This window comes from Chamaea fasciata, unplaced genomic scaffold (genome assembly GCF_029207755.1).
Source record: "Chamaea fasciata isolate MVZ Bird 193981 ecotype frontalis unplaced genomic scaffold, bChaFas1.0.hap1 SCAF_26, whole genome shotgun sequence".
In the NCBI taxonomy this organism is placed as follows: Eukaryota; Metazoa; Chordata; class Aves; order Passeriformes; family Sylviidae; genus Chamaea; species Chamaea fasciata.
The window spans coordinates 1,671,498-1,683,943 of record NW_027094111.1 but is presented as its reverse complement, the minus strand read 5'-3'; the positions used below and the strand labels follow the sequence as shown (position 1 = coordinate 1,683,943).

Genomic DNA, 12,446 nt, shown 5'->3' with positions numbered 1-12,446 from the left:
TCCTTGGCTCTGTCTTGTCTTCTTTTTTTGGGGGAAAACACCTCGTTTCCACATGGATTCCGAGTGGAAGTGGATGGATTCGGGATCTCTCCTGGCTTTTCAGTGTGTGGGAGGCAGATTTCCTCACTGGGGGCCTTGAAATCCCATGTGGCAGCAGGATCCATGGAGTCCCTGGCACAGCCCAGGGGGTTTGTCCCACCCAAGGAGAGCTTTTTTCTTCCCTTCCCTCCAAATTCCCTCAGTTTTGGAACAGCACTGGAGCAGGTGATTCCCTGGGAGTGGAGAGTGGCCAGCTCCGTGCCTTAATCCACGTTTTTAATACTGGTGGTGCTGGAGTTAATGCTGGATCTTTGCTGTGAGATTCCTGATTCCAGCAAATCCCCCTGCTGGGATGACAAAGGCTGAGCCCTGCCTGACCTCTGGGGGCAGGGACATTCCAGGAGGGACATTCCAGGAGGGAAATCCAGGAGGGACATTCCAGACTCCTGCCCCAAGAGGGATCCTTGCTGCTCCTGGGGCTTGGATCCCATGGTGGGCACAGGAGCCCTCCTGGAGAGGAATCTCATGGATCTCTGGCTCCTGGGATTGCTGTGCCCTTGGATATGAGGGATCACAGCTGCGTGCTGTTTTGTGGGGGGCTCTGAGCCATCCCAGAGTGTCCAGAGCAGGGATCTGAACAAAGTGCACTGGAAGAAACCCTTCCCTGGATTCCACAGGACAGCCAAGGTCTCTCAGTAGCCTTTGAGCAGGCTTTGAGCTTTTCCTGGGATTTCTGCTGCTCCTCAGCCACCCCCTGCCCCTCAGCTCCCCCCAAACCAGCCTTCCCAAGCAGTGCCCCAGGGTTGTCCCTTCCCCCAGCCCCAGATGGATCCTTTCTCCAGCCCAGATGGATTCCCCGGCTCCGGCTGAGTCACGGCCGGGGCTGCAGCCACGGTTCTCCCTGGCAGGGGGAGGGTGGCACTGGAGAGCTCCGAATTCCCAGTCTGGCTTCAAATCCTCTGAGCCAGAGGCACATCCGTGACCCAGGACCGGCTCTTCCCTGTGTCTGCCTTTGTTTGGCACTGCTGATCCACACTCTGCCCTGTGTCTGCCCCCTATTTTAGACAGCTCTAGAGATAGTGTCCTTTTTTCAAATTTTTTTTTTCATCAGTTTTGGTATTTTTCTCCTGTTTCCTGCCCAAAGCAGGAATAACTGACCCAAGACCCCATCCTGGCTAATTCCTGGCTGTCCTTGCAGTAACTGATGGAGACTAACAATCCTCCGGGATTTAAATATGAAAACTCCAGTGGTGATGAGTTTGAGCAGAGAAAAACCAACATCAGGATATCAGTGCTCCATGGATCTCAGCATTCCAGCTGTTAAAATGGGCAAGGAGGAGCTCTGAGGAGGGAAAATATGGGAGCCACGTGAGGAAAAGGGAATCAGGTGGAAAGGCACTGGGGAGGCTACGGAGCTGCCAGAACAGATAAAGGATGGATAAGGAGGAAAATCGTGCTGGGGATGGAAATCGAGTGGAGCTGTGGAGCCATGGGAGTTATTTATCCTCAGTGAATTGTCCTGGGGGGATTTGGGGAGGAGGAGGAGGAGGGAGGGAGGGGATGGGACTGTGGATGGGGGATGTGGGGACCCACATGGGACACCCCGAAAATCTGAGCAGGGCTGAGCTGCTCCAGGAGCTGATTCCTCACCAAACCACGCTGCAATTCCCCAGGCTCAGTCCCTGGGTTTCACCCATAGGTGGAAATTTGGGAAGCCAGGAGGTCAAATCTTCATGAGCCTCCACACGTATAATCACTCATTATGGATGAAGATTAATTATTATCAATTATCCTTCCCTTTCCCGAAGAGAATGTGCCCTGGTGGAGGCGCCGGGAATGCAGAGAAGACTTTGGGAATGACTTTTCTGGTGGAGGTTTTGCCATTGGCATCACAACTTCCTCCCAAACTGGATGTGAGGGCTGGTGACACCCGGAGCCATGCACGGCACGGGCCAATGCTCCCAGGAATTGCTGTTTTGGGGGGAAAAAACCCCCTGTTTTGTGAGGAAGTGTTGCTTTTCCAGGGAGAGGAGGGGAAAAAAAAAACCCAAAAAACCAGGCTCAGCAAAAAGCCTGGCAGCTGGCTGGTGTGGAGAGTGACTCATCCCATCGAGTGGCCCAGATGCTGGAGGAAATATTGGGATGCATCTGAACATTCCTGGCTCCCCAGTGGCTCTTTAGATCCGTTCAAAATCCAATTGCTCCGGCGATCGGCATGATCGCAGCCGAGGGCGCGCAGGGAGCAGCCACAGCCAGGAGAGGATCTGTTTGCTGCAGTTAAAAGCTCTGTCAGGAATTTCAGCCAATAAAGGGGAATAATCAAAGACCTAATGAAAACGATCAAACTCGTGGAGAGATAAAAAAAGGAAACATCTCCCGGCTCTGCTGGGAGGAGACCGAGGCCGAGGCTCTGGCTGAGCAGCAGGGATCGAAAATGGATCCGATGCTCCCGCCCGAGTTCCCCTGGGCAAAGGGATTTGGAGCATCCTCAGCTCCACAGTGTGGTTCACCACGAAGCCCTGAACGGGATCTATATCCGGCCTGTAGCGGCTCCAAATTTCTGTTTTGCTTTTTTGCCTTTTTTGTCGCGTTTTTGGCACGGGGTTGATGCCACGTCCCGGCTGGGTGGGAGGCACTGGGGCTGGGATGGGCTGGGAGATCTCCATGGGGAGCTGCTTCTGCCATGGACATGGCCTTGGCTGGGCAGGAGCTGGTGAGGGCAGAGCACCATCCCTTCCCCCAGCCCCTCATTCCCATTGTCCTACAACCCTGAGCCCCCAGGAGAGGGAGTTGGGCTGAGCCCCCACCTCCTGCAGCTCCCTGGATGTGCTGTGCATCATCTGCAGCTCCTCTCAGCCTCGGGAGAGGGGGAATAAACAACTCTCAGGAGATGAATAATTTATCAAAAGTCAAGGGGAAAAGGCAGGTTTCAGCCCTGGGCTTGGGCAGAGGTTTTAATGAGGGAGAGGGGACGGTTCTTGGGGCAGAGCTGGGTTCTGGCTGATTTGCTCCCTGTGGATGTCCAAGGTCTCGGCACTTGGGGTCCCAGGGGTCCCCACAATCCTGCCGAGCAGCGCAGGAACAGGGAAATGAAATGATTTAGGCAGGACCTGCCTCCCCTTTCCTCCTGAAATAACAATTCCCTGTCTCCACGTAGGCAAAACAACGCAGGATCCTAACCCAGATTCGCAGCACAAATAATCCAGCACCTTGCGGCGCTGCGAGGGATTTCGGGAAGCGCGTTCGGGCTGTGAGATCCACGCAGGCTGGAACAGGCGCCGTCTCCCAGCCACCCGCGCTCCTCTGGGACTCAGCACGCCTGGAGTCGGCTGCCTTTGCTCCCAGAGCACCATGAGGGAGGTGGCTGGAGCCCGGCTGGTGACACGGGGTGACAAAGGCACGCGTCACCCTGCAGCCAGCACCGGGCTTCCCGCAGCTGGCCGGGCCGTGAACCCTGCGGTGTCCCGAGGGCAGGCGGTGCCCAGTCACCAAGAGAGGGAGCAGGAGTGACCGAGGGTGTCACAGCATCACCCCGGCATGTGCCGGGGGCCGGGCCGGCCGTGGCCGGGCTCTGGGGGCCGGCCCCGCTGCAGACACGCGGCCGAGCCGCCCAACCCGTCCGGGAGCTTTGGGAACGGCGCTGCGGCAGCGTCTGGCTCTTGAGGCGCTTCCCTCCTCCTCCTCCTCCTCCCAGCGCCTCTGGGGCCGCCGGCTCTGCCGGGATGAGCCTTCCCTGCTCCACGGCTCTCACGGGTTTTGGGGTTCCCTGTAGTGATGGGAACCACAGCCCCCACTCGAGTGCATTTATCCATCAGTGTCCAGTACGGACCTGACCACACGCTCCAAGGGAGTGAGACCTGCACCAAAAGCAGTGTCAGGGTGGCACCAGGGTGATGGCCCTGTCACTGTCACCTGTCACTGGACTGGTGCCAGCCCACAAGCACACCCTTTTCCAGTACACCCTTTACTCTGCCCCCAGTTCCCCAGCACCAGTCTGGCCTGGCTGCAGCCCGTGAGGGTTCTCAGGTCCCAGAACTCCCAGCCTCATTCCCAACTGGAGCTCGTGTCTTCGAGGCCTTGCCCCTTCATCTGTGGGGTCACCCCACTGGTGTATCCACACCCGGGCAGGTTTTGGCCGAGTGTTTCCTCCCCATCCCTGCATCCGAGCGGGCAGGGCCTCAGGGCAACACGTGCTCCTCTCCAGCCACGTCCCAAGTGGCGGCGTCCGAGGGCAGGTGTCACCACACCCCACGCCCTGATGTCCTGCACCGCGTCCCACCCCCTCGCTGGAAGCACTCAGGAAAACACACAGCGGGAAGCAGAGGTGTTGGGATGAGATCTGAAAACCGGCGGGGGAGAGATGCCCACGGGCAGCTGGGCTGCGCCGAGACCCCGGGGGGACCGGGGCGCCGGCCTTGGCCGGGCCGCTCGCGGCGCCGCGGGAGCAGCCGCGCTGGCCCGGGGCCGTGGCACGGAGCTGCTGCTGCTCGTTGGATGCCGCCGTCGGTGCGGGGCGGCTGGATCTGCCGTCAGCCGGAGCGGTTTATCCTGCTTCACTCCTGCCAGGCGGCTGGGGCTGTCCTGCAGCTCCGTCACCCCTTCGGGCTGCTCCTGGTGTCCCTGCCCGCTCCGCGGCTGGCGCTGGGACACGTTCGGCTGCGGCTGGGATGTCCGGCTGCCCCGCAGGTGAGGCCCTGGGCAGCTCACGGCTCTCCCAGCGCGGCCCTCCGGACCTTTCCCGAGCCTGTCCCCCGCACCCTGCTCGTGTCCCCCGCGATGCGCTGCGGCTGCTGGCCCCGATCCCCGATCGATGGGTGCTCTAATTACCCTGGGCCTGGGGGGATCCGGAGGATGAGGATGGAACGGGGATGATGGGAGGATGCCGGAGGGGGGGGGGGGGGATCTGTGTGGTGCGGGGAGCTGCTGAGCGGCTGGAGGGGGACCCCCAGAGCAATGGGGGTGCAGCGTGGGGAGGCAGCAGGCGTTGGGGTGCCCTGAGGAGCGTGGGCAGGTTGGAGGGCGCGGGGTGGGAGCCCCGAGGGGGTTGCCCGGGGGTGCCCGGGGTGGAGGTGCCGGTTGTGCTGGTGCAGGGGCGGGCGGCGGGGCCGGTGCCGGGGCTGCGCGGGGCGGGAGGCGGCCGGGACCCCCCCGCCGCTCCCCGCCGCCCGGTGGGCAGGGCCGGGCCGGGCCGGGGGAGGCGCCGCGGCGGCGGGAGCGCACGGCGGGGCCGGGAGCGGCCGGACCGGGAGCGCACGGCGGGGCCGGGCCGGCACCGGAGCGCCGCGTCCTGCCCGCGCCCAGTCGGTACCGGAGCGCCGGCGGGGGGTGAGCGGGGCCGGGGCTGCGGGCAGGGGGGTGCGCACCGGGGAGGGAGCGGGGAAGGGCGGCGGATGGAGCGGGGATGGAGCGGGGAAGCGCCGAGGATGGAGCGGGAAAGCGCAGGGTCAGAGCGGGAGATGAGCGGGGGATGAAGCGGGAAGGGAAGGACACAGGGATGCAGCGGGGATGGAGCGCGGAAGGGCGGCCGGTGGGGATGGGGATGGACCGGGAAAGGGGAGCAGCAGCCGCCGGGGCTGGGCTGGAGCTGCGGACACAGGAAGGTGCCGGGAGCGGGGGTAGGACCAGGTTGGAGCAGGACCGGGAGGGGGGGGCCACACCGGCCCCGTGTGCCCCCGCAGAGCCGTGCCCGCACCCCGCTGCCTCCTGCACCTGCTGCCCCCCCGCCCGCGCCGCAAACCCGGCTCCAACCCCCGCAGCCCCCGGCCCTGCCGCTCCCTGGGCACCGAACCCCGCCCGGCCCCGCAGCCCCCCCAGCCCCACACCCGCGGGTCCCCCAAAAACAGGGCGCGGGCTGAGCCCCTCGGGGCTGCCGGGGGAGCCGCGGTTTTGGGCCGCGATTCATTTTTTCGCAGCTTTTCGATGGGGGGTGAATGACTCATGGAATCCTTTCTCCGTTTCTTTCAATGTTTTTTTGGGTCTCTTTGTTCCTGTTTTGCCGATTAAATGATGGGAATAAGGAAAGGCTCGGCGTGATGGAGGCGGCTCCTGCGCCGCGGCACATCGGTTGTAGGAGTCTCAGGCATTTTTTCCTGGCCGTGCTAGAGGACACAATGAGATTTATTTTAAATATGTCTCATGCAAGGTGCTTATTTGCCCAGCGTGTGTACGCGGCACAGCTCACTCCCGGCGTGCTCCAGAAAGCCTTACCATCTTCCTCTGCCATGATTAATAAGATTTTTAAAGCCATCCCCGTTCTCAGAGGGGAAAAACCTGCAGGTACAAAGGGCAGAGCCGAGCTGATGCTCCTTCTTGTACTGAGCACAAAGAAATCGAGCCCAAAAGGTTGGACTTGGCTTTGTGGGATTGAGCTCAGGGATTCCAGCGTGAGCTTTGCTGGTAGAGGGGCAGCTGTGCTGCTGTCCCCATCCCTGGGAACCCCAGCCGGGGGGAAACTGAGGCAGCATCCAGGACCTCCAGGAGGACTGATTCACCCAGCCGAGAGGGCGGAAAGACACCCATGGTGGACGGTCCCTTCTCCACCACCCCCAGCACCTGTGGCGGGGAGGGCCCCGCGGCCGGTGGCCCGGTGACACGTGCTGTTTGCTCCTTCTCCAGGGTGCTGCTGCCCGCGGGGACGTCCTGCCCGCCCTCCTGCCCGTGGCCTGGGCCATGTCGTCCTCCGACGAGGAGACCCTCAGCGAGCGCTCGTGCCGGAGCGAGCGGTCGTGCCGGAGCGAGCGCTCCTACCGCAGCGAGCGCTCGGGCAGCCTCTCCCCCTGCCCCCCCGGGGACACCTTGCCCTGGAATTTACCCCTCCATGAGCAGAGGAAGAGGAAGAGTCAGGATTCGGTGCTGGACCCGGCCGAGAGAGCTGTCGTCAGGGTCGCAGGTAAGGCAGAGCCTTGTTGGTTCCCCCTCCGGGCGTGCCTGTGCTCCCCCGCGGTGACTTGGGGTCATCTCTGTACCCCACTGCTCCTCAGGGAGCCTGGGGATGGATGGCGAGAGGAGGGGAGGGATGGATGTGGCCCCGGTGGCCGAGGAGCAGGGTGGTGGTTTGTCTCTGCCATGGCTTTGTCCTCTCCAGGCTCGCCCTGGGCGGTTCATCCCTTCAGCACTGGGGTTAAGGGATGACTGGGAACCTCCAATTCACGGGTTGGGTGACATTAAAATGCTAAATTAAGGACCGAATGGCTCCGTGGTGGAACAATGCCCTTGGCTGAACTCCGTGGAGGAATTTGCCCGGGGAGGTTTGGGATTCCCCACCCGGGTGATGGAGCTGGGGCTGCTCCTTTGTGGTGCCCATCAGCAGCTCCATCGCTGTGGCCATTGGGGCATGCTGGTGTCCCCATGTGGAGGGGACAGCGCCTCGTGTGTGCCTTTGCCTGCTGTGCCGCTGACCCAGTCACAGCTGAGGGGAAGGAGCGGGGATGGGAAGCAGGAACAAAGACAGGGATGGACCCACCTTGGCCGATGGCTCCTTCTCCAGGCGCCGGCCGTGGGGACCCCGCTCCAGGATGGCTGAGGAGGGAGGACGGGGGAATTTGCTCAGGGTGGTGGCTCCAGGCACCAGAGCTGGGATTCGATTCTTCACTGCGGCCAAATGGCCATCAAGGGCTTTGATCTGTGTCTGCCGGGGTCTGTCCACATCTCCCGGCGCTCCAGGCGCCTTTGATCTGCTCCTGCTGGAGCAAACAGGGATTTGGGGATTCAGGGCTGTGCTGAGGGACCCCTGCTGAGCCCTGGCCAGGCTGTCCCTGGCTGTTGCTCCAAGAGAAACCCGGGGCTGGGCGTTAATCTCACTGGTGGGGGTGGGCACAAGGGTGACAAACCCCTGAGGTGCCCAAACCAGCCCCAGTGCTGGGCTCACCATCCTGTGGGGACACAGACTGGGAGCGCTGGGGAGCAGGGACAGCGGCTGGCACAGGGGCAGGTGCCACCAGGTCAGGGGTGGCTGTGGGGTGCTGGTCCCTCCCTCCCTCCCTCCCTCCCTCCCTCCCTCCCTCCCTCCCTCCCTGCCTGCCCCATGGCACAGGGGTGCATGTGGATCCGGCTGTGCCGTGGTGCCAGCCCGGGAATCTTGGGGCTGGAAGAACCAGTTGATTCAAATGATGGTTCTTGAGAATGAACCGTCTGGGGCTGGGATAGGCAAATGTGCAGGGTGCGGCTGGCCCTGCCCCAAATCCCAAATCCCAAATCCCAAATCCCCGGGGCTGGAAGATGGAGGGGAACCAGGATCCTGCCATATTCACTGCTTCCCATGGACCCGCTCTGCCCCAAAATCCCCATCCTCCCACACCCCAGGGATGGATTCTGCCAAGGCCCAGCAATTCCCCAGCTCTGTTTCTGCCCGGGATGTCGAGTGCTTGTCTTCACTCCAGCTGGATCCAGCCCGTGATGAAAGGCAGGGGGATGTCACAAAATTCGGTCTCATGCAGATTCCCCAGTAAAAATAACTCGGGAGGTGCAGTGAGACAGTGCTGAGCTGGGAAAAAAAGAGAAGAGTTCGGAGACAGTTTTGTGTCACCAAGTTTGAAAATGAGCTGAAATATTGATTCAGATCCTTGCATTATTCAGTGGGAATGTCTGCAGGGCGCTGGCCGCCCCAGTGCCTCTTCCCATCGGGATCAGGTTTGGGAGCAGGGATGGTGGCCTGAGGAATGTGCCCTGGGGGACCTGGCACCTCTCAGTGAGGTGAGGGGAGGGCTGTGGGGGCTTGGCTTTTTGGGATCCTTGGGAGGAGGCACCAGGGCCTGGGGATGGGGCCTGGGCATGATTTGGGGCTGGGGAGCCCCACCCTTGTGCCACCGTGGACCCTGTAGAGATGACACAGAAGGAGTGGCACCTTTGTGGGGACACAGGGATCTTGGTTTTGGGGGGACACAGAGACCTGGGGGGCTCTTGCTCCTCGCTGTCCATGGGGTCCAGCAGTCTCTGCATCCCTTCTGGCTATCGGAGCCAAGGAAAGGAGGACACAGCCGTGCCCAGGGAGGGCCTTGGTGGGGGCTGGGATATGCTGGCCCAGGTCTCCAGGCAGCTCTGGAGCCGTTCCCTGCTTTTCTGGCATCTCCTCGGGAGGCAGTGCTGGGAGGGGAGGGGGGAGCAGGACGTGGAGGGTCAGAGTGTGACCCTTGGCCCTGCCTTGCTCTGTCTCGCTGCAGGCGCTTGGCAGAGGGCGAGGGTGGGCGGGAGCTGGTGCCTTTTTCTGGGGAAAAAAAAAAAGGGCTCTTTCATCCTAAATCTGTTTGCACTTGGTGCTGCTGAGGCAGGAGGGGCCGGGGCACTCCGGGGTGCCAGGGGTGAGCGGACAGGGGTGATGGACGAGGCGTCACGGGGGCTTTCCAAGGGCTCTTTGAAAAGGTTCCTGGGAGTCCTTTGTCACCCGGGCGCGTCACCCGCGCCGCTGGCAGAGCCGGCGCTGGCTGAGGGAGGGAGCTGTGCTTCATCCCCGGGGACACGGGAACAAACCCCCTTGTTCTCTGCTGCCTTGGGAGCAGCGAAGCCGCCGGCTGGCGGGGCCGGGGCAGGTTCCGAGCAGCATTTTCCCGCTGCCCGAGGAGGAATCGCTGAGTGCCAGCTGGCCGGCACAGATTTCCCTTTCCCTGGGAACGCGTTTTTGGGTCAGAGGGACGTGGCGGGCGCAGGCACCTCTGCAGGGCTCTGTGCCGGGTGGCTCCGTGGGCAGGGCCGGGGGAGCTGCGCCCCTGCGGCCGTTCCCAGGGGATTTTCTGGCCGTTCCCAGCGGGATGCTCCGCTGAGGATTCGTGCCAGGCCCTGGCACCGCTGGGCACAAAGGCCCTGCCACGAGGTGGCCGCGATCTAAACCCTCCTCCCCACGGAGGCTCTGCCGGGGATGCAGCCGGGCACCGGCGCTCCGTGCCACGTTAATTACTTTTCCTAATTAAGGCGCCAAGCCGAAAGGGAGATGCCTCCAAGACCGGGATGAGGGGGGTGATTTGTGTAACCCCACCCAGGCCGGGGGCTGCGGGAGGAGGAGGAGGAGGAGGAGGAAGATGGAGGTGCAGCCCCTGGACCCTCTTCATTCCCCGGAGGGATGTGGGGTGCGGCCTCCCCCCACCCTGAGGTGGCTCGGGGGTCCCTGGGTGACGGTGGGGACACGCCGGGTGTCTGTCTGAGCGGGATGGGGCTTTTCTCGTTGCCGTGGTTACCCAGCCAGGCCCTCCAGTTGCCATGGGAACGGCGCATCGGGGTGAGAAAGCAGCATCATGAGATGGCCAAAAAAGGGGCCGGGATTTGCCCCAGTGAGGGGGGCTGAGTCCGGCCGGGGTCATGTGGGCTCGGCGGGGTGTGGGTGGGTGTTGAGGGGACTGGGGTGTCCCCTGGCCTGGGGACAGCCACCCTCGTGCCCCCTGTAAGAGCGATTTCCACAGGAGGTTTTGCTCCGTCAGCTCGGCTGGGATTTTGGGGGGGCTGACTGGGGTTTCTGTGGATATGGGAGTGCCAGGCCCTGAACCCCCATTTCCCCGTGGGGTTTGGCTCTGCCCCACTGTTCCCCTTGGTGGGGCCTTGCCATCCCCTCCAAAACCCCCCAGCTGGTTCTCAGGGCCCCCTCTGTCCTGCCCATTCCTCTCCAGGTGGTGCTGAGGGGTCTCCACTCCCCCACAGCCCGTCCAGGCAGTGCCAGGGGGGTCTGGCTGTCCCTGGGCACAGCTTCCAGCCAGGATCACAACCCAGCACAACCCAGGGGATCCCCAGGGTCTCGGCAGCCCCCCCAGTTTTTCCCATGCTGGAAGCAGAGTGGAGAGCAGCAGGACCCCCATCCTGGGGTCAGCTGAGGTGATGCACTGGGATCTAATGGGATGTACTGGGATGAACTTCCTGGGCTCACTGGGATGCGCCAGCAGCAGGAATTGTCACTGGGGAGTCTCTGGGTGACAGTGTGGCACTGGGAGGTCACGGCATCACATCCGGGCAGTGTCGTCCACCTCTTCCCAAGGTGTCACCCTTAGTGTCAGTCCCGTTATCATCCCTCTGTGTCACCCCCTGGTGTCACGGTCTGTGTCAGTCACCCCCCGGTGTTGTCCTCGATGTCACTCCCAGTGTCACCCCCTGGTGTCGTTCTTGGTATCACCTCCACAGTATCACTCTCTGTGTCACCACCCGGTGTCACACACACAGTGTCACCCCTCTGATGCCGTTCCTGGTGTCACAGCCATTGTCACCCCTGGTGTCACCTCCGATATAATCCCCGCTGTCCCCCCGGTGTCACCCCCCGCTCCTCCCGCCCGGTGCTGCCCCGAGCGGCCGCCAGGGGTCGCAGCGGGCTCGGGGCGGCCGCCAGGGGGCGTGGCCTGTTCGGAGGTGTGGCCTCATTAGGGGCGGAGCAATCACGGCCAAGTGGGCGCGGCCTATTCTAATGAGCGCGGTCACGGGCGTGGCCACAATAATTTTGAACTCTGGGGCGTGTCCAGGGGCGTGTCCCCATCCATGGGCGTGTCCCCATCCATGGGCGTTACCGGGCCGGTGGCGGGGTCCCGGGAGACATGGGTGGGTCTAGGGGCGTGTCCCTGTCGGTGGGCGAGTCCCGGGGCGTGTCCCGTGTCCCCGGGGCGGGTCCCGGTGGCGATGGGCCGGGCCCGGTGGCGATGGGCGGGTCCCGGTGGCGATGGGCGGGTCCTGGTGGCAATGGGCGGGTCCCCGGGGCGGGTCCCGGTGGCAATGGGCGGTTCCCCGGGGCGGGGCCCGGTGGCGATGGGCGGGGCCCCGGGGCGGGTCCCGGTGGCGATGGGCGGGTCCTGGTGGCAATGGGCGGTTCCCCGGGGCGGGTCCCGGTGGCAATGGGCGGTTCCCCGGGGCGGGGCCCGGTGGCGATGGGCGGGTCCCCGGGGCGGGTCCCGGTGGCGATGGGCGGGTCCCCGGGGCGGGCCGGTCCCGGGCGCGGCGCGGCGGAAGCGGCCCCGGCACAGACGGGCCCTGGCCGCGCCGCCGGCAGCTGCGCCCAGCCCGGGCACAAAGGCCGCCATGGCCGGGTACGTGCCGGGGCTGCTCCCGGCCAACCGCAGCCAGGAGAAGGAATTCGTGCAGGCCTACGAGGACGTGCTGGAGCGCTACAAAGGTACCGCGCCCGCCGGGGCCCGCGCCCGGGCCTGGAGCGCGCCGGGGCCGCCCCGCGGGGCTGAACCGGCGCCGTCCCGGAGCCTTTCCCGGAGCCTTCCCCCAGCCTTTCCGGTGCCTTTCCGGTGTTTTCCCTGTGTTTTCTCGGGGGTTTCTCGGTGCCCGCGGCCGGAGCGCTGGGAGCGGCCCCGGGCGCGCTGCGGGGTGGATGCTCGGGGGCAGCAGCATCCTCGGGGAGCGCGGTGTCCCCGCGTGGGGCGTGCTGGTCCCAGTGTCCCCAGCATGGGGACAGCGTCTGAGCGTCCCAGGCGTCCCCTGCGTGGGGTGCTCCGGGT

At 63.8% G+C, this 12,446-nt stretch overlaps 1 protein-coding gene across 7 annotated transcripts in view; it reads left to right on the top strand.

Annotated features, from left to right (window-relative positions):
- The first annotated feature begins 6,693 nt into the window (after positions 1 to 6,693).
- LOC136301458 (microtubule-actin cross-linking factor 1-like) overlaps positions 6,694 to 12,446 on the top strand; it is a 135,386-nt gene continuing 129,633 nt past the window's right edge. For 6 of the 7 annotated variants that reach the window (XM_066204503.1, XM_066204502.1, XM_066204500.1 and 3 more), the window contains exon 1: positions 6,694 to 6,928. In XM_066204503.1, the coding sequence (XP_066060600.1) occupies positions 6,709 to 6,928 (220 nt within the window). In that variant the 5' untranslated portion in view covers positions 6,694 to 6,708. Of the gene's footprint in view, positions 6,929 to 11,997; positions 12,113 to 12,446 lie in introns of those variants that run through there. The other variant, XM_066204497.1, reaches the window with a different exon arrangement.